General features: G+C 53.7%; 9 protein-coding genes across 15 annotated transcripts; 5 read left to right on the forward strand and 4 right to left on the reverse strand.

The window, feature by feature from the left end:
- The first annotated feature begins 213 nt into the window (after window positions 1-213).
- H257_11416 lies at window positions 214-1,930 on the forward strand. 2 transcript variants are annotated; one of them, XM_009838327.1, is made up of 8 exons: window positions 214-375; window positions 442-502; window positions 554-680; window positions 726-877; window positions 921-1,058; window positions 1,123-1,456; window positions 1,529-1,701; window positions 1,759-1,930. In XM_009838327.1, the coding sequence occupies exons 1-8, from the start codon at window positions 287-289 to the stop codon at window positions 1,837-1,839; spliced, it is 1,155 nt and encodes a 384-aa protein (XP_009836629.1). In that variant the 5' UTR covers window positions 214-286; the 3' UTR covers window positions 1,840-1,930. The 2 variants fall into 2 exon arrangements, with proteins under 2 accessions (XP_009836629.1, XP_009836630.1); XM_009838328.1 differs by having other exon boundaries at window positions 554-877.
- Window positions 1,926-4,134, reverse strand: H257_11417 (hypothetical protein). Its single transcript, XM_009838329.1, has 8 exons — window positions 3,755-4,134; window positions 3,530-3,692; window positions 3,403-3,484; window positions 2,797-3,353; window positions 2,633-2,740; window positions 2,488-2,585; window positions 2,288-2,406; window positions 1,926-2,235 (listed from the first exon to the last, which is right to left on the reverse strand). Exons 1-8 carry the CDS (start codon window positions 4,095-4,097, stop codon window positions 1,990-1,992), a joined length of 1,716 nt encoding a protein of 571 aa, XP_009836631.1. The 5' UTR covers window positions 4,098-4,134; the 3' UTR covers window positions 1,926-1,989.
- Window positions 4,135-4,214: 80 nt separating this feature from the next.
- Window positions 4,215-6,271, forward strand: H257_11418 (hypothetical protein). Of its 4 annotated transcripts, XM_009838330.1 has the most exons (7): window positions 4,215-4,293; window positions 4,347-4,420; window positions 4,515-5,450; window positions 5,525-5,603; window positions 5,667-5,820; window positions 5,881-6,018; window positions 6,069-6,271. In XM_009838330.1, the coding sequence occupies exons 3-7, from the start codon at window positions 4,651-4,653 to the stop codon at window positions 6,221-6,223; spliced, it is 1,326 nt and encodes a 441-aa protein (XP_009836632.1). In that variant the 5' UTR covers window positions 4,215-4,293; window positions 4,347-4,420; window positions 4,515-4,650; the 3' UTR covers window positions 6,224-6,271. The 4 variants fall into 4 exon arrangements, with proteins under 4 accessions (XP_009836632.1, XP_009836635.1, XP_009836633.1 ...); XM_009838333.1 differs by having other exon boundaries at window positions 4,215-4,420; XM_009838331.1 differs by having other exon boundaries at window positions 4,351-4,420; window positions 5,667-6,018.
- A 96-nt stretch (window positions 6,272-6,367) lies between these two features.
- H257_11419 (hypothetical protein) lies at window positions 6,368-7,805 on the forward strand. The gene has a single exon (XM_009838334.1). The coding sequence runs from the start codon at window positions 6,385-6,387 to the stop codon at window positions 7,723-7,725; it is 1,341 nt and encodes a 446-aa protein (XP_009836636.1). The 5' UTR covers window positions 6,368-6,384; the 3' UTR covers window positions 7,726-7,805.
- A 570-nt stretch (window positions 7,806-8,375) lies between these two features.
- On the forward strand, window positions 8,376-9,343 carry H257_11420 (hypothetical protein). The gene is made up of 2 exons (XM_009838335.1): window positions 8,376-9,101; window positions 9,154-9,343. Exons 1-2 carry the CDS (start codon window positions 8,485-8,487, stop codon window positions 9,188-9,190), a joined length of 654 nt encoding a protein of 217 aa, XP_009836637.1. The 5' UTR covers window positions 8,376-8,484; the 3' UTR covers window positions 9,191-9,343.
- On the reverse strand, window positions 9,235-10,861 carry H257_11421 (hypothetical protein). 3 transcript variants are annotated; one of them, XM_009838336.1, is made up of 7 exons: window positions 10,394-10,861; window positions 10,232-10,341; window positions 10,133-10,180; window positions 9,961-10,087; window positions 9,808-9,911; window positions 9,603-9,722; window positions 9,235-9,528 (listed from the first exon to the last, which is right to left on the reverse strand). In XM_009838336.1, the coding sequence occupies exons 1-7, from the start codon at window positions 10,851-10,853 to the stop codon at window positions 9,442-9,444; spliced, it is 1,056 nt and encodes a 351-aa protein (XP_009836638.1). In that variant the 5' UTR covers window positions 10,854-10,861; the 3' UTR covers window positions 9,235-9,441. The 3 variants fall into 3 exon arrangements, with proteins under 3 accessions (XP_009836638.1, XP_009836640.1, XP_009836639.1); XM_009838338.1 differs by having other exon boundaries at window positions 9,235-9,550; XM_009838337.1 differs by lacking the exon at window positions 9,235-9,528 and having other exon boundaries at window positions 9,581-9,722.
- Window positions 10,862-11,267: 406 nt separating this feature from the next.
- On the forward strand, window positions 11,268-12,937 carry H257_11422 (hypothetical protein). The gene is made up of 5 exons (XM_009838339.1): window positions 11,268-11,927; window positions 11,978-12,185; window positions 12,239-12,396; window positions 12,503-12,704; window positions 12,758-12,937. Exons 1-5 carry the CDS (start codon window positions 11,282-11,284, stop codon window positions 12,861-12,863), a joined length of 1,320 nt encoding a protein of 439 aa, XP_009836641.1. The 5' UTR covers window positions 11,268-11,281; the 3' UTR covers window positions 12,864-12,937.
- A 241-nt stretch (window positions 12,938-13,178) lies between these two features.
- Window positions 13,179-14,020, reverse strand: H257_11423 (hypothetical protein). Its single transcript, XM_009838340.1, has 3 exons — window positions 13,725-14,020; window positions 13,556-13,675; window positions 13,179-13,512 (listed from the first exon to the last, which is right to left on the reverse strand). The coding sequence occupies exons 1-3, from the start codon at window positions 13,999-14,001 to the stop codon at window positions 13,223-13,225; spliced, it is 687 nt and encodes a 228-aa protein (XP_009836642.1). The 5' UTR covers window positions 14,002-14,020; the 3' UTR covers window positions 13,179-13,222.
- Window positions 14,021-14,073: 53 nt separating this feature from the next.
- Window positions 14,074-16,430, reverse strand: H257_11424 (hypothetical protein). The gene is made up of 7 exons (XM_009838341.1): window positions 15,618-16,430; window positions 15,308-15,565; window positions 15,085-15,261; window positions 14,956-15,033; window positions 14,762-14,902; window positions 14,561-14,710; window positions 14,074-14,500 (listed from the first exon to the last, which is right to left on the reverse strand). The coding sequence occupies exons 1-7, from the start codon at window positions 16,404-16,406 to the stop codon at window positions 14,138-14,140; spliced, it is 1,956 nt and encodes a 651-aa protein (XP_009836643.1). The 5' UTR covers window positions 16,407-16,430; the 3' UTR covers window positions 14,074-14,137.
- Window positions 16,431-16,721: the final 291 nt, after the last annotated feature.

Below are 16,721 nucleotides of genomic sequence, written 5' to 3' on the forward strand. Positions count from 1 at the left end.
CTTACAACCACAGTCCATGGAGCAATTCTAGTTCACATTCCTATTGTCCAAGCAGTTGCTACTAGCTACCCTTAGCCTGTGAATTCAAGGAGGTGTCAACGAATATCCAATAGGATCGTGGTAAAATGCTTATTACTCGTAGTATTAACCAATCCGAGGTGATACGCACTATCCGGATACCAGGGCCCTTTCTGAAACCGAGCCACGTGACGGTTTCGCGTGGTTTCAAGCGGTTGTTGGCGACAGCCTCGCATGCCAGGAGGGTTGGTCGAAGCAGAGTGACGACATGGATGACTTGCAGTACTCGTTCGTCGCCAAGCCGCGGGCGGTACAGAATGCCCGGGGAAAGCACCGTAAGAAGGAGAAAGCCAGCAAGTAAGCGACAATGCATTCGCCAACCTCCTATTCTCGTCAACCATACTCATTCTCGGAAATGCGCAGTGCCGTGTTCAACATCATGAACGACCCTCGGGTGGCAAGGGGAAGTGTTTACGCCGCAGCGGTATGTACGCACGTGTTGTGTCGTTGTTCAAACTCACTTTCCGTGTCGCAGAATTCCATCCACATCAAGCGCGACAACGCGGCACGCGTGAGCCAAATCCCGCCCAACCAAAGCTCAGGACCGCAGAAATCGTTCAAGAAACAGACTATTTTTGAGGCCCCCACGACCTTACAGACATGTATGCAAAGTCCCTTCGGTATATCTCACACCCCACATGCGACAGTCTTTCCCGTCGACTTGTCGGCCAACTTGATTGAACACACGCCCCACGTCGACGAAACCGAAGTGTCGACCCAAACGGACACGTTTCTACCCAATAATAAGCACAAGAAGCCGTTTGTGCTCAAGAAGACTGGCATCGAAGCATCCACCGAGGTACTCTTCGTGGTATTGCATACACGGTGTCACGCGTTGGTAGATTGCCGAGAGCGACGGCTTGTTTGATTTTGACGTGGAAGTGTCTCCACTGCTCACTGTGCTGGTGAACAAGACACTCAGACAGGCCATGTGCGAAGTCGAGTGGGAAGACGAGCTCAAACACATTGCGTTGTACTTGGTACACAAGTATATTGCTGTTAGGGGTAGTTGATCATTGACTTTGCGGGTATATGATGTCGCAGGAGGAGCTGCACACAAACAAGGCACTCGACGCCGAAGCAGTGCGGGAGCTCGTGGCCCAGGCAAAGAAAGCGTATGCGATCAAAGATGCTGAGAAAGTCGAACAGCGCCGGCGGGTCCAAGAGTCCGCGTTGGTCGACGAGAAGGTGGCCGCGGTCAGTTTGAGTCGACTCCTCATGAGTCAAGTGGTGGAGGACACGACTGTGGCGCTGACAGCTCAAGGCGTTTTCTACGACCCCCTTCGCCGTCAGGTGGAAGGGAACTTTATGGCGTGGATGTATTCCGCTGCCGACACTATCGTCAAGACCAAGCAGTCCGCGCGGCTTCTCGTAGAAGGTTGCTGCTATCTACATCTTGTTACTGTTACACAAGTAGAGGCTACAGATCTGACTTGGACGCCCAATCTAGACATGGTGCGGTCCAGCTTGCAGCACCAGCGACTGCTGCACTACGTCGACAGTTTACACACACAAGTCCACGACAACATGGTTACGTTTCCAGTGGCGAATGTACCTGGGCTGGATGCGATTGGGCCTGTTCTGTACAGCCGCAATGTCCCCGAATTCGACAGGCACATTGACGTACGAATTGGCTACATGTATTTACTAGGATGGAGTGAACATTGTGGTCATGGCTAGGCTTGGGTACATGAAAATGCGCCGACGGTCGCACGTCCGCCCGTCGGATTCCTCGCAGATATAGTTGCCGGGATCAAGTAGTGCTTCGTCGTTGAATGCATACAAGTAGTTGATATGTCAAACACTAAAACTCTTCGTGCGCAATACTAGTATAAAGCAACGTACATAGACGGTACAGTATATACGTATATGTCATAGTTTCCGTGATAAATACAGCAACACTATAGAGGTCTAGACGTTGTAGCAGAGAGACCGGAACCCTCGAAACCCGTGGTTAAGGATGTCTCGGACGCCCAACACCCCCATGACCGACCCACTGACGCCGATGACTCCGGCAATGACAAACAGCACGAACGCCGTCTTGCGGAACCTTCGGATCAAGTAGCTCAGGCCCAGCTGGCCCACGATCCCACCCACAAACCCCACGGCGCCGTACCAAGCGGCATAGTCGTACGGAAGCATACCCAGCACGATAAACTACACACACACGAGCGTCAGTTTCTTTAACAATGTATCACGACTAAAGTACTTGGATCGTGGTGGCGGACGACGTAAACAGGATCATCGCGGTGGACGTGGCCGACGCCACCTGCGGGTGCAGCCCGATTTCAAGCAACAACGGCCCTTTCACCATGCCACCTCCAATGCCTAATGCAAGCCAAGACATGTTCAGACACGCTTTGATTGACAGAACACTGCAAGGTGAGATGATGGATGACGACTACGCACCGAGCAAGCCCGCGGCCACGCCGGCGACCGTGCACAACGACGGGTAAATCAACGTCGTGCGGCGGTTCCATTGAATGTCCCCTGGGACATAGGCATATCTACCCCCAAACAGTCACTACTATTCTCGTGTCTAACCAGTGTATACCCGCAGCTTTGCATGAGTTCATGCCGATGCAGGATCTTGAATCCAAAGTAGCTCGTCACAGACACGAAGAACGGAAACGCGAGCATGGTCAAGCTCCAGTACGCCATACTACGCGTTCGTTTTAAGCCACATGTACAAAACCAAAAGTGTGACAACGTACGTACCTGCCACAGACGAGGCCAATGATGCTGGGGGCGCCGTGCCCCCCCTTGAGGATCGAGTACGCAAACAACCCGATCCACGCGACGAGCAGCACCGACAGATCGCCCCACGGAATGGACCGCTTGTACTCGTGGAGCTCTTCCAACGCCGCGACCTGCGGCGGCTTGATCACGACCCCGTTCAGTGACATCAAATGTGCTTTCTTGAGCAGGAATTCGTCGTCGGACACTTTGTCGTCGTCGAAATCCGAGTCTTCGTCGTCGATGGGATTGGCCATGGACAGCGCCACTTCGGTGGACGACAGCCTCGAGTCGGCCTCGTCTTCTTTCTTGCGCCGTTGATTCGTGACAGCTAGCCACTGTTTAGCGCATGCCACGACGGCAGGGGACATCTTGGCTGCTCGCACGACGTCCGTCCATTGCTGCAAGACCGTCTCCTGTCGACGGCGGTCTTTCACCGCTTCTTGGTTCCAGATCGTCTTGCCCTTTTGCATCATGCGGTGACTCGTCTTGGACAACAGCGCCACGAGCAACATCGTGATGATCCATTCGGGGCAAACCTACGCAACCCTGTATTGATGGCTGCTACGTTCCGCTAAGTTTGGATACCTTGTTCATGCTCACGCCGATGATCGTGCCGGCCAGTGTCATGGGCTCCATCATAACCATCACCTCGTAGTCGATGAGTTGCCTATGGAGTTGTCAGTTTCCATGACGTGTGAAGAACAAGACTTGCCTTTGGGGGTCCAGCGGATGCTTCTTTCGAATGTTAAGCAGGCAGCTCGCCACGGCGCTGCCAAAGATCGTGGCTTTGGACAGCGGAATTGCGTCGTGTGAGTTGAAGCCCAACACGATGATATATAGAGGGACGAGCAAACCACCGCCTCCAAGGCCACCACCTAGTTTACATGACGTTGTGAAATCAACGAAATAATGGACATGCGCGTGCGTGCGGACATACCAGATGAGATGACAATGCAGATGAAAGCGCTAAGGGTGCCGGCCAGGTCAACCGAGTTGAACGGGAAGAGCGGCCGTGGGCGACACACCTCTTCGACGCACACGTTTGACCGGTTCACCGATCCAGCTCCTGTGCAGTCCGCATCGGTCAAACACGGTGGTTCCGTATGCCCAACTCCAGTCAAGTGGCGGGCGATGACAGTGGCTTCGCGGTGGGACCAAGCGCCAGAGATGAACATGAGGCCAAGACAGGCCATCCCGGCAAGAAGAGTGCCATATTGCCGGTGCTTGGACGTCGTCGACCGCATGATCGGTGACTTCGAGTCTCGGTGAACGACGTACATGGCGATGCGGCGCGGTGGTGGCGTTTGAGGAATGGTGGAGTGATCAATTGCCAAAACAACATACGGTGAATAATATTCCAGCCAATCACAACGCATGCTCAGACTCGACAGTTTCAGGGCAATTCGGATTTCGAAGGAACTGGTGGAATGCGATGAGGGCAGCATGCCATGACACGCTGCAAAGGCCAAAGGAAACGTACGCACATATGTATACAAACACCACGCATGCATGCATCACGACATTGGTAGCCAGGACCATTGACACGACATATCGCCGGTACGACATATCGCTATATGTCGCTGATGTCCAAGATTCGTTGGAGGTGAGGGCGATCCTATGCTGTTGGCTCGGTGCCTACCAACCCCGAGGACAGACGGGGGCCAGTTTCAACTTGACCCCTGACGAGGTTGTGACAGGGAATGCGATTGGTGGGCAAGTGGCGCAGTTAATAGCAAGCAGAGCACCACCCGGTTGCTTGTGAAATGAGATGGATGTCCTGTCCGGATAAACCAGATATTACATCCATGCAAATCCGATCTTGCCAACTCTACCATGTGGACACAATGGTTGTGGGCTGTGGGTTGCGTCGTGTTGGGCTTGCTGCTTCAGACAGCGCTCCATGACCAGCACCCGCACCCTGGACAGACCATGTGCGATGCAAGAAAGCTCGGACTCGTTGTCATAGGCGACCACGGCAGTCTCGGCCGTGGGCTCTTGCATGCTCTCGACACCTCCTCGCAAGCAGAGTTTTGCGGCGCCTCCGTGCACATTGCGGCTATCGGTGGCGATCGAGGCTACATCAAACATCCCCACGGACTCTCGTGGGACCACATTCGTACGCTCCTCAACCACACGACAATTTTTCATGGGAGCGGCTTGCAACAAGGTGATGTCACTGTTGCCCACAGACCCATGGATGATGAAACCAGCGAGCAAGTCGAAGTGGACGCGGATGACGACGGCGACGACTTCCAGCGCCGGGACAAGCTTCGGGACGTGTTGGGAGACTTGGCTGCGTTCGGCCACTACGACAAGTTCATTGTCGTCGACTGTACTTCGACGGCGTCCCCCTCCCATGTGGAGGACTTGGCGTTGGCGAAATCTCTTGGCATGGGGCTAGTGCTAGCCAACATCCATGTGGTGGCAGGGCCTTGGGCCACGTATGCGTCGCTTGTTCTGGACACCACAACGAAAACCAAGCAGAGCTCGCTTGTGGCGTTCGAAGCCACCGTGGGAAAAGGTCTTCCGGTTCTCTCGACGATTCGGCGGTTGCAAGCGAGTGGGGACCACGTCACCCTCGTACATGGCACGTTCAGCGATGCCGTGGGGCACGTCTTGGCCGAAATGGAAGCGTACGTACAGCTTGGACAAACACACGATGGCAGCAACCAAGTTGGTTTGCATAAACATTTGATGTTCTTTATAGAGGCAACTCGTTTGGAGACGCTGTGACGACCGTGTACGAGAACGGGTGGACGGACGACGACCCCAGGGATGATCTCACGGTAAGTCGTTGTGATGCAACGTAGTTGGTGGCTGAAGTAATATGGTGTGACATCACGTGGCAGGGCCTCGTATTGGCGAGGAAGGCAGTGGTCATTTCGCGGCACTTGGGCAAACAAGTAGCTGTGAAGGACGTCGTGGTCGAAGGATTGATTCCTCGCCACATGTTGAATGGCACCGTGGCCTCGTTTTTCAATGTCGTTGGGGATCTCAATGAAGGTTATACAGTAACATGATGAAGGCTCAAAAGTATGACTAAGACAGGGACATGTCGCGCAGAATTCAAGGCCAAGGGGGCGGATGCTAAGGCGAACGGAAACAAGTTGGTGTTTGTGGCCAAGATCAGTGATGGAGGAGGTCAGGTGCGCATTGGTCTTCAAAGCGTCGACCACACTCATAGCCTCCATGCATCGCAACGTATGGCCCTTTCCCATGACAGAGTCGTGTGTCTGACAACGCATGGCTAGATGGAGACAGCGTCGTGGAGATTCAAACGACCAACTTTCCCCACGGCATCCTCGTGCAAGTGGCAAAGCCGGACGCGACTGGCACCGTCGCGGCCATCGTGGCCGACATTGCGTCTTTGAGTTGCATTTTGTTTCGGAGATGCAACATCCCTTAACGATAAGACTAACGTTACTTGTGGTTGTTGGTCCTTCCCAAATGCGCCGAGATCGGCAAAGTGCTGGCCAAGTTGTGAAACCGTCAAGTTATGGCCGGATAATTCATTGTTATCCGGATACGGCGGTCACACATTTCGATTGGATTGGGTTGCAAGCAAGCATGACCAGCACAAGCGTCCAAAACGCGCTTAGTCTCTTTGACGATGACAGCGACGATGAAGAAGTGGAGGCGACGGCGGCGGAGATCAATGACGTGCACCTAGAGTTCACGACGTCCGTCACATCAAGCACCTCAATCGACCATGATGAGTCGTCGCAGTATCAGCCGACGCTGTGGACTCACGTGCCACCAGACTACCTTGGTCCAATGGAATTCCGCGCGAACGAAGATGAATTTGGAGGCGGGCGTGGATATTATGCTGCACGAGATATACCCGCGGGAACGTTGTTGATCCGAGAGCGTGCATATGTACTATGGCCAGATGTGGACGACCGGTCGGCGCTACTTCTCGCGACCGTGGAACAGATCCTGCAATGCGACGACGCCGACGAGATTGCCACGAACCTTGCGCCGCTTCACCCCGTAGTACTGGAAGACTTGCCGGCAACTCTTCTCGACGCCGCGCATGAAGAGTACACGGCCTCGTTGACCGCGCTCCTTGCCAGGTACGGCCGGGACAGCGACGACAACGCCATTGTCCGTCGATGGCTCCAAGTCGTGCTGGGGATGCAGTGCAATGCGTTCACGAGCGGCGTTTTCCTGCACACAGCCATGTTCAACCACGACTGCAACCCGAACTGCGTCAAGTTCACGCCTGAGTCGGCGCTCAGTGTGTCCGAAGTCCGAGCTGCCAAGGCCATCAAGCAAGGTGACCAGCTGTTCATTTCGTATGTGTATCCGCGCGAACAAAGCCGCGAGAGGCGGCAGGCCCAGCTCGTTCGGCAATTTGGGTTTACCTGCCGCTGCCCCATGTGCGGCCGCGGCGACTCGTTCTCGGCCCCGCCCCAGGCAGCAGAGACGCCGCAGGGTGCCGACAAAACGCTGGACGAAATCGAGTCCGACTTGGGGGTACTGGAGGATCTGTTCGCGGAGCATGCGTCCAACAATGCGTCCCAGGTCCTCCACGCGGCGCTGGAAGCGCTCTCGGACCTGTTAGAGGTCGTCGCCCATGATCACGTGGTGATGATACGCGTGCACAAACTGGTCGCGGACAGCTGCGACAGCCTCATCAAGCGACAGAAGAACGTTCAAGAGCATGCGATACTGTTCGTCCGCAGTTGCGTCGAGCTGCTCGAGCTGCAGCGGCTGTTCTTGGACCACGATCACATTGACCTTGCTCGGACCCTCAACGACATCAGCCAAGGCATTCGACTGCTGCTCAGCTACAGCCCACAAGTGCTTCTGGATGAATTCCCAGAGTGGGCGACGTTCCGACAAGCGTCCATCGTCGAGTCCCAGTACACGAAAGAGTACAAACGCATCAAGGCGCTGTATGAATAAATAATACTCGGAGCCGAGTACAAGGCTTCATCACGTAAATAGGTTGTGAATGTACCATTCATTGCTTGTGTGCACTTTGCAAAATCAGAGAATAGAGAGATGAAAAATGCTAGTAACGTTCGTATGCAAATCACCGATTCTGGATAGTTTTCAGGAAAATATAGACAACTCAAGATAATCCCAAGCAACAGGTATGCTGTTTTTCACTGAAATTTGCTGGTTCGAGCATCATTCGAAGTCAAAATACAAGGTTATTCAACGTATGCCATACAAATTTAAAGATATGAACAGTCTGATTGGGCCAAACTGTTGGGTCAAATTATGCTGATTGACGATTGGCTGAAAATTCAATGTGTGAAGTTTGATTGGCTACGAGATCCCATAAACCATTTGCCAAATATCATTCAATTCTACTCGGAGGTAACCACGAGGAGTGGAATCGCCCATGTTCTGTCATTTCCGCATCTTTATCAGCGTACATAGCCTTTGTCAATATTTCGTTCGACGGTACCTATCCTTGGCTTTATGTGCGCCAAAGCTACCGAGTTGATTTGATAACAATTCTTATCGAACAATTCACTTTACTTGTTCGTGGGGGTCCGGATATGTATCCGGATCGTATCTGGATACAATTGCGCGGTGTGGAATAACCTGTCCAGAAATTCGGTGACACGTCAGCTTCGCCTACCAACGCCATCTTCCGTCTCTGTCGCTTCCTCCTTCCGTCGCGCCGCCGCTCATTTTGAACTTCCAAGCACCATGAACATCTTTCGACTGATTGGTGACATGACGCACTTGCTCAGCTTCCTCGTGATGATCCTGCGCCTCCAAGCCAGCCGGTCGGCAACTGGGATCTCGCTCAAGAGCCAAGAGCTGTTCTTCCTCGTGTTCATCACGCGGTACTTGGATCTGTTCACGCACTACGTGTCGCTCTACAACACGAGCATGAAGCTGCTGTACCTTGGTCTGTCGGGGGCCATCGTGTACTTTATTCGGTTCAAGGAGCCGTTCAAGTCGTCGTACGACAAGTCCATCGACTCGTTCCTCCACTGGAAGTTCGCCGTGCTGCCGTGCGCGATCCTTGCGTTGATTTTCCACGAACGGCTCGAAGTCATGGAGATCCTCTGGACGTTCTCGTTGTACTTGGAAGCCGTGGCCATAATTCCCCAGCTCATCCTCCTCCAGCGTCATGGTGAAGTCGAAAACTTGACGTCCAACTACGTCGTGTTGCTTGGGATCTATCGCGCGTTCTACTTGATCAACTGGATCTACCGCGCCGCCACGGAAACGCAGTACCACACGATTTGGCCCATGTTCATTGCCGGGCTTGTCCAGACCGGGCTGTACGTGGACTTCTTCTACTACTACGCCATCAGGTACGCTACGACTCTTCCATTTTGCTCTGCTGACACGTTTACAATGCACTAGCAAATACTCTGGCAAGAAGATGACGTTGCCCAATTAAGCCGCACCAGCCCCACCCATGCTCCATGCTCGTAGCAAGCGACGTCCATTTGTCCATATCATGGCATCACTTTAACGATTGGTTTCTTTCAATGTGTGTGCATGATGGCTACCTCTCGACATTAGGCTAATGTAGCACTTCATATTTCCATCATCCGGGGCGACCGACCCCTTAGATACCTAAGAGGTCAAAGTTGACATGATCTCGCACGTGTTGTGTCGCGAGATGCAGGCGCTTGGTGTCGTAACGATTCAACTTGGCCGTGAACCCGGCGATCTTGGCCGTGAGTTGGAAGCTGTCGCACGTCGTGGGCGGCACGTAAATGCATGGGATGTTGCCTTCGTTCAACCGGGCAATTAGCTACACATCATCGCTCTCTCTCATGTAATCATCACACGTGGATGCCACGTACACTTGGAGACGGATGGTCCCATCCCGTCATGATCAACCCCGGATGCAAATTCTCTCCGCGGCGGCGGTATTCGGCTTGGTTGGCGAGGATGGCGTCGATGACGTCGCCTCGTCCGCTGTGCTACGTACACACACGCACAATGAGGTTCCATTTGTTGATCGGAATGCCAAAGCATCAGCCAGGGACACATCCAACTCGTACGAACCGTAATGACCAGTTGACTGGGCACGGGCTTGAACACGTTTCGCGAATCGACGGGAGCGAGCGCGAGGCGAACGTGGGCAAAGTACCGCAGCTTGGCGTCGTGGCCTAGCGCATGCATGATGCCAAGAACGTCGGTGGAAGATGGAGAACGAACCGGAGATGAGGTCGCTGTGGAAGAGTTTGCTGTAGTCCGACATGGATGGATGCGACAGGTCGTCGAGCTGTGGAATGCACCCAACCAACGGAACGTCCCAGCGCTTCAATGCTCGGGAAAAGTAGTCCTACCAATGACGCAAAGATACAGAAAGGCTAATGGTTGGACGTACTTGCACCATGTCGAGCTTGGCCGGGTCCACTTTGTTCAAGATCACGCCCTACGAACAGACGAGTGTTTCACGAACGAACGACGGCGATATAGAGCGCACCTTCAACTGGACGCCATGCTTGAGCAGCATTTCACGATTCAGTGCCAACTGGTCGAAGGAGGAGCCAAGGCCACCGAGGGCAATGCAGATGGCATCCATGCCGAGTTCCGCTGCGTTTCAGGCACAGTCATAAAAGGAGGGAGGCATCGGAGGGAATCCTACCTGCGACTTGGGCATTGTTGATATCACAAATAGATCCAACCCCCGTGTGCCCCGTGCCTTCGACGACCACGAACTCGCTCGTGTCCATGAGGTGGCGGTGGGCTACTCGGACGGATTCTGTGAGCTCCGCCGCCGTGACTTTGCCATCGATGTAGTCACGCGTGAACCCGTCGGGGAAGATGACAGGCGACATGTCTTTGTAGTCATGCACTAGCCCAAAGTGTTCTTTGAATAAGAACGAGTCTTTGTCCACGCGTAGTCCACCGCCGACGGGCACATGCTGCTGGCCCACCGGCTTGCAGTACGCTACTTCTTTCTTGGGGGTGGTTGTGCCATGGACCTCTAGGCTGAAGCGCTCCTGGAGATGCGCCACGAGTCCGAGAGATGTGGTCGTCTTTCCAACATGCTGACCTGTGGACAACACGAGCAGATGCTTCTTGATGCCGTGGGCAATTGTCATCGTCTTTGTGATGTTTTGGATTTGGGCGAAGTTGGATCATATTGTCGATTACGGCCAATCAAACGTAGCAATCGTGAGTATTTCAACCAATCCCAATCCTTTTGTAAGAACTCTGAGTAAACCCACTTCAACTACCGGTACAGTACAGTACCGGATTCGCAATAAAGAACTAGTGTAACGTGGACGTCCAACTTGCTCACTTGCGCTGACGTCGCGAAGGCAGGCCGAAGATGGACACCGCCTTGTCAACCTATTTGACACCACTGAGGGTAATCACTGGATGCAGTACCTACTGTTGTGGTGCATCGCTCAATCAGTTTGAACCCTCTGCAAACTCCTGTCGTCAAAATGAAGTCCAATTATCCGAATGTTCCGGATAACATAACCCACCAATCACCGCCATTGCACCGATACATTCAAAGCGCGAAATGGACACTCGTCCGGCGGAGAAAGTCGTGCTGCGCGAGTACACGGAGTACCGCTTTGAAGTGCACGGAGATGAAGAGGTGACGATCCGGCTGCATTCAGGCACCGCCGAGCTGTTCGGCGTAGAGTTGGCGAAGGAAAAGGAGTACCATTTCCGCAAATGTCAAGTGGCCATCTTCACTTACCACGGGTGCGAGCTGAGCCTCCAAGGGGAACGTGCGTCTGCGTACACGTCATCGGATGAAACGCCCATGCCTCCCATCGTGAACATCCACACACAGCTGGACCAAATCCGTCGTCATGCATTGGAGACCCGCGGCGCAGGCCCTCGCGTCCTCGTGACAGGTCCGTCGGACACGGGCAAGTCCACGGTGTCACGTATCTTGCTCAATTACGCGCTCCGAATGTCCATGAAGCCGACGTTCGTCGACTTGGACGTCGCGCATGGGTCGTTGAGCGTTCCAGGGACCGTCGCCGCGACCCCGCTGGAAATGAACTGCCTCAGTGTCGAAGACGAGTTCATCCTCACGGCGCCGTTAGCGTACTTCTACGGACATGCCGAAGTGAAAGAGAACCCTGAGCTGTACAAGCATCAAGTGTCGGAGCTCGCGACCCGTGTCAACGAACGACTAGCCAACGACGCCGACGGTAGGACCCCACCATCGCCTCAACCTCCCTCAACCACTCATGTCATCTAGTGAACGCATCGGGGGTGATCATCAACACGTCTTCGTGGATCGATGGCGCGGGGTACCAAGTGCTTCTCCACTGTATCCAAGCCTTCCATGTGGATTTGGTGATTGTGCTCGGTCAAGACAAACTGCACAGCGAACTCCAGCGCGACCTCGCGTCCACTGCATCCACGTCCGTGATCAAACTGCCGCGGTCGGACGGCGTCGTGCAGCGGTACGCGGCCAATCTTCGATAACCAGTGACTCCATTGTTCATGTCGAGTGTAGATCCAATCAACAACGGCATCAGCTGCGCATGGATCGGTTCCACGAGTACTTTTACGGCAAACACTTGCACTCGACGCTACCGATGCAGTCGCCGTTTGAGTTTGCCCCGCATTCCGTCGACTATGACGTGGACGACCTCCACATCTACCGCATCCAAGGTCCGTTGTGTTCGTGTTTACTAATAGACTATACCAAGTGCAATATGGAGAGAGCATCGGTCGTTCAAGTTTGTATGTCGAGCTAACGAACGAACGATATCTGTAGACTTGAGTGTGTCCCAAGTGATGCTGCCAGTGGGCCAGACGCATGACATGGTTCGGCTGCGCGTCGTGCCGGCCGACCTGACGTCGGATCTGAACCACTGCATGGCCGCCGTGAGCCATCCGCCCAGTGGCAACGGCGACCGCAACGACGACGACGACGAGCAGCAGCTCCTCGGCTCGAGCGCCGCCGGCTTTGTGCTCATGTACGACCGACAAATGTCTTCTCCTTCGTAACTAACACGTGTCCAACGAGTAGCAAGTCGGTCAACGTCGCGCAGGGCAAAGTGACGTTGTTGGTGCCGTGTCCTGGCCCGCTCCCGTCCAAGAACTTGATTGTCGGGACCCTCAAGTTTATGGAATAACTAGTATTAATCCATAGTACTCGTTGCTCGTTAATCCAACAACGGACAACCACTGGTATACTATAAATGTTGTATTGGGCCAACATTTATACTACATAGTAATATGTAGTAGTAGTTAGTTAGACGACCGACTATGGAATAACTACAGTAGTATTAATCCATAGTACTCGTTACTCGTTAATCCAACAAACCACACAACGGACAACTACTGGTATATAGGGCCAACATTGATACTACATAGTAATATGTAGTAGTAGTTAGTTAGACGACCGACTACTACATGATTATTACTACTACATAACTGTTAGTAGTAGTGAGTACTAGTAGTACTGTAGTTAGTTACACGACCGACTATAGTATTACGACGACGGAGTGCCTTCGTGGGTCTTTTCGTCGACCAGGTCGACACAGTTTTCGACGAAAAAGTCCTTGTCGAACCCGGACGTGGTGTTGTCTTCTTCGAAGCTGCCCTTGTACACGAGCAGCAGCTGCTCGTCGTTCTTGCGCGCGAGGGACTTGAGCGTCTTGTACACGTCTTCGGAGGGGAACGCGCCTTCCTTGTGCAAGTGGCTGAGCACGCGAAGTAGGTCCGCGCCGTCCGTGGGGGTCGAATCGGACGCCGTGATCGCGGTCGATGACTTCTTGTGCACTGCAGCAAGCAGTGAGAGTCGATGGCTGTAGATAGACAGTACCTTCGATTTCGTCAGGATGTTCGGTGAGGGCCGTGAGGAAAGGAGCGATGTCGTCTTCTGTGGGCACGATCACGGCCAACACTTCGTTCGGACGCACGTGGTCAGACTTGGCAGGAACAACTACATCATCATGCAGAGTGAGAAGTCGCGGAAGTTTGACAGATCGTACAGATCTTGGCGAGGTACCCCTCGTCTTCGCTCTCGAGACTAAAGAGGAGGTCAGGCGTCTCAACTTCGCAGATCGGCTTGCCGGGGCCGATCTTGTCGCCTTCGTTGGCAAACCATCGGAGCAACTTGGATCCCTCAATTGTTTGCGTGATATCCATGTCCAACATGCGGATCTTGATATGATCAGGGAGTTTGCTCGAGTTAGCGTGGCACCATCGTCGAGGTCCACGGACAGCCACCGTCGCCGTCTGCAACGAAGCGCGTCGAAGAAGCAACATGCCAATTTGAGTGTTGGCCGCCGCGATTGGGCCGTCGTCATTGGTTGAAATTAAACCTCGGATACTTTATAATTGCGATAGGCTATTAATAGTATTAATGTAATAGTCCTGTGACAATTAGAAAGGTCTCAGCTTATCAATACATGCTCGCTTCCTTGTCGGCGTCAAAGGCGACGCTCCACGACGGTGGCGGCTTGAACTGATTCGACGGCGGATGCACGTAAATGTTGCCAAGAGCAGCTTGCTGCCTCAATAAATAGTCCAACTTGCGCGTGCCTTCCATCATTTGGCGGCACTCCATTCGCGCCTTGGCCAGCTGTAGCTTTTCGTGGCCCAGCGCGGCGTTGGCGCGTTCAAGCGCTGTCTTTTCCCGCTCCACCAGCTGGAATTTATGGTCGTGGTCGGCGGTTTGCTGGGTAGATTGTCTCGACAGCGCATTGAATTTGTCTTGTAGCTCGGCATGGGCAATTTGTAGTTGCTCCAAAGCCCGTACCACGTCCTGCACACATCAATCTCGTCGTCAGCATGTTAGTATCAGATGTATGTATATTGGACGAACTGTGTGACTTCGAGATTTCTCGAGTGTCGAAGCACTCAGCGCCAGCACTTCCCGCTTGCGTGCGTTGACCGTGTCTTCATCGCGAGCCAGCTGCAGCAACCGGTCGTGGCATTGCTTTGCTTGAGCTTCTACTGTGATTTCATCCTGCACCTACGAACACAACTATAGGTGCAGATATCAAGGAAAACCTCCTTGGTGTACCAATTTCAGTCGTTTTTCTTCCAATTGGGTCCGCAACGCGTCCACTTTGCCTCGCTCTTCGTCCAACCGGGCATTTTGCGTCGCCAAACTCGTGAGCAGTTGGCGGCGTTGGTCGTCGATGGCATCTCGTTCGCGAAACACCTGACCCCCACGACGGACGATAATCATGCCAATGGTCGTATGCTCGTCATTACCTTGATTGCTTCGTCGCGAATCTTGGCATCCGCCCGTTCTTCGGCTTGGATGCGCTGCTGTTGCGCCATTGCCAGTGCCTAGTGATCCATGCTCCCATGAGATGGTTATGGGTTGGAAGGACTCTCGACCTTGTCGAATCGGTCGCGTTCCCGTGTTGCCTTGTCTTCCATTTCTCGCTTGTCTTGGAGCAGCTTTTCTTCGAGCTTTTCGTAGCGTTCGCGCTGGGCCTCGACGATCAGCCTGTAATTCTCGGGCAACTCGATGCGTTCTTGGTGTCGTTCCGCTGTCGCTTTGTCCATCGCCTCCTGGCATGGGATGTAAAGACGAATGACAGTTGGTGGTATATCGTACTTGCATGCACTGCAACTTGACCAAGCATCGTTGCTCGACAACTTCCAAGGCAACTTTGTGGTCGAGCATGGCCTTTTCGTATTTTTGCTGGGTGTGCTGCCGCACGTCCACCGCCGCTTCGAGTTTGCCGTTGAGCGCGTGGATGTCCTGCAGTGCCGATTGGTATTTGTCCGACAACACACGATGTCGCTCTTCGACCACTCGTTTCTCTGCGTCGCAGGCTTCGAATGTTGTCTGCAGCAACTCCATGGCCTGGGTCTACACACCATGAATTTCCGTGCCCTCTTTCCATTGAAATTGGGGGACTTACTTGGGCCATCATGACAGACTCCAACGCCACGTACTTGGCCTCGACGTCTTGCAGCGTTTGTTTGGTTGTGACCAGCACCAATTCATGCTGCAGGCGACGTTCGTCTGCTCGTTTTTTCTTTTGCTGAAACTTTTCCGACCGCAACCGCTTTTCGTCGACGTGGCGCTGCTGCAAAAAGCGCAATTCGTTTTTGAGGTCGTTGTTCGTGCGCGTTAGCTGGGCGTGCTGGTGCTTGAGCGCGTCGTTTTCGTCCAACAACTGGGTCTCCAGCTGCCGAATGTACCGGCTGGCTTCTCGCGTTGGAGGGTTGGTGGAGGCTTCATCGATTCGAGTGAGGGGTGGAGACGGAGGAAGCTGCGCGGGGGACAGTTTCGGTGGCTTTGGCGGGGACTTCTCAATGGCCCGAGGGGGGGGTGGGGGGCGCGTGGGGACGGACAGGTTCACGTGATGCCGAGGGCTGCTCGCGCGGCCACTCTCGTTCTCAAACGACGCGTCGCCGTACCCGTCGTCGTCTTTCTCAAACTCGTCGTCTCCGTAGTCGGGTTCTTCATCGTCATCGTCGACGATAGGAGGGGTTTTAGAGACTTTTGGTGGAAGTGTGGCAACAACCGCCTTGATGGGTTTCGTGGGCGGCTGAGACGGTAATACTGTTTTCCCCTTAACCATAGCTGGTTTGACAGGGGACGGTGCCAAGTCCTCATCAAAGTCCACACTGTACGCCTGATCATCCTCGACACCGGCGATTTCTTCATCCGACGCGATCTCTTCTGCTTCGGCGTCGCTATCCATCGGCTAGTCGTAGCAATCTTGCGCCAAGTAACAGGATGGACGTTACATTGAAACGGCTGGCTGGCGGCGGAGAACGAAGCATGCATGCGTGCAAGTAAATGACGATTCTAAGGGGTGACTGAAATGCACTTCAACCCAGCTAATGCTGCAGCTACAGAATTGGGGACGCGTGAGGCAGGTTCAAGACGATAGCGAGGTTTTGGCTACTATAGGAATGTGCCCCAGACATCGCAGCTGCATTCGTGCAAGTGATTCCCACCAGTTTCTTATGGTGTCATCTTGACGATATCTCTAAGTGGTACATACGCTACACGC

This window comes from Aphanomyces astaci (genome assembly GCF_000520075.1).
Source record: "Aphanomyces astaci strain APO3 unplaced genomic scaffold supercont1.34, whole genome shotgun sequence".
Taxonomy (NCBI): Eukaryota; Oomycota; class Saprolegniomycetes; order Saprolegniales; family Verrucalvaceae; genus Aphanomyces; species Aphanomyces astaci.

What these genes read in the sequence shown, in the direction of transcription:
- H257_11420 (XM_009838335.1), top strand. Translation starts at nt 8,485, where the DNA reads ATGAACATCTTTCGACTGATTGGTGACATGACGCACTTGCTCAGCTTC. An exon ending in TTCTACTACTACGCCATCAG is followed by an intron (nt 9,102 to 9,153) that starts GTACGCTACGAC and finishes ACAATGCACTAG; the next exon opens with CAAATACTCTGGCAAGAAGA.
- H257_11416 (XM_009838328.1), top strand. Translation starts at nt 287, where the DNA reads ATGGATGACTTGCAGTACTCGTTCGTCGCCAAGCCGCGGGCGGTACAG. An exon ending in AAGAAGGAGAAAGCCAGCAA is followed by an intron (nt 376 to 441) that starts GTAAGCGACAAT and finishes GGAAATGCGCAG; the next exon opens with TGCCGTGTTCAACATCATGA. An exon ending in AACACATTGCGTTGTACTTG is followed by an intron (nt 1,059 to 1,122) that starts GTACACAAGTAT and finishes ATGATGTCGCAG; the next exon opens with GAGGAGCTGCACACAAACAA.
- H257_11419 (XM_009838334.1), top strand. Translation starts at nt 6,385, where the DNA reads ATGACCAGCACAAGCGTCCAAAACGCGCTTAGTCTCTTTGACGATGAC.
- H257_11422 (XM_009838339.1), top strand. Translation starts at nt 11,282, where the DNA reads ATGGACACTCGTCCGGCGGAGAAAGTCGTGCTGCGCGAGTACACGGAG. An exon ending in CCACATCTACCGCATCCAAG is followed by an intron (nt 12,397 to 12,502) that starts GTCCGTTGTGTT and finishes CGATATCTGTAG; the next exon opens with ACTTGAGTGTGTCCCAAGTG. An exon ending in GCCGCCGGCTTTGTGCTCAT is followed by an intron (nt 12,705 to 12,757) that starts GTACGACCGACA and finishes TCCAACGAGTAG; the next exon opens with CAAGTCGGTCAACGTCGCGC.
- H257_11418 (XM_009838333.1), top strand. Translation starts at nt 4,651, where the DNA reads ATGTGGACACAATGGTTGTGGGCTGTGGGTTGCGTCGTGTTGGGCTTG. An exon ending in CGTTGGGGATCTCAATGAAG is followed by an intron (nt 5,821 to 5,880) that starts GTTATACAGTAA and finishes CATGTCGCGCAG; the next exon opens with AATTCAAGGCCAAGGGGGCG. An exon ending in TAGCCTCCATGCATCGCAAC is followed by an intron (nt 6,019 to 6,068) that starts GTATGGCCCTTT and finishes ACGCATGGCTAG; the next exon opens with ATGGAGACAGCGTCGTGGAG.
- H257_11424 (XM_009838341.1), bottom strand. Translation starts at nt 16,406, where the DNA reads ATGGATAGCGACGCCGAAGCAGAAGAGATCGCGTCGGATGAAGAAATC. An exon ending in AACGCGACCGATTCGACAAG is followed by an intron (nt 15,034 to 15,084) that starts GTCGAGAGTCCT and finishes ATGGATCACTAG; the next exon opens with GCACTGGCAATGGCGCAACA. An exon ending in AGAAATCTCGAAGTCACACA is followed by an intron (nt 14,501 to 14,560) that starts GTTCGTCCAATA and finishes TGATGTGTGCAG; the next exon opens with GACGTGGTACGGGCTTTGGA.
- H257_11423 (XM_009838340.1), bottom strand. Translation starts at nt 14,001, where the DNA reads ATGTTGCTTCTTCGACGCGCTTCGTTGCAGACGGCGACGGTGGCTGTC. An exon ending in GGGGTACCTCGCCAAGATCT is followed by an intron (nt 13,676 to 13,724) that starts GTACGATCTGTC and finishes ATGATGATGTAG; the next exon opens with TTGTTCCTGCCAAGTCTGAC. An exon ending in ACATCCTGACGAAATCGAAG is followed by an intron (nt 13,513 to 13,555) that starts GTACTGTCTATC and finishes TGCTTGCTGCAG; the next exon opens with TGCACAAGAAGTCATCGACC.
- H257_11421 (XM_009838338.1), bottom strand. Translation starts at nt 10,853, where the DNA reads ATGACAATTGCCCACGGCATCAAGAAGCATCTGCTCGTGTTGTCCACA. An exon ending in AGCATGGCGTCCAGTTGAAG is followed by an intron (nt 10,181 to 10,231) that starts GTGCGCTCTATA and finishes GTCTGTTCGTAG; the next exon opens with GGCGTGATCTTGAACAAAGT. An exon ending in CCAGTCAACTGGTCATTACG is followed by an intron (nt 9,723 to 9,807) that starts GTTCGTACGAGT and finishes GTGTGTACGTAG; the next exon opens with CACAGCGGACGAGGCGACGT.
- H257_11417 (XM_009838329.1), bottom strand. Translation starts at nt 4,097, where the DNA reads ATGTACGTCGTTCACCGAGACTCGAAGTCACCGATCATGCGGTCGACG. An exon ending in CTGCATTGTCATCTCATCTG is followed by an intron (nt 3,693 to 3,754) that starts GTATGTCCGCAC and finishes CATGTAAACTAG; the next exon opens with GTGGTGGCCTTGGAGGCGGT. An exon ending in TCGGCGTGAGCATGAACAAG is followed by an intron (nt 3,354 to 3,402) that starts GTATCCAAACTT and finishes AGGGTTGCGTAG; the next exon opens with GTTTGCCCCGAATGGATCAT.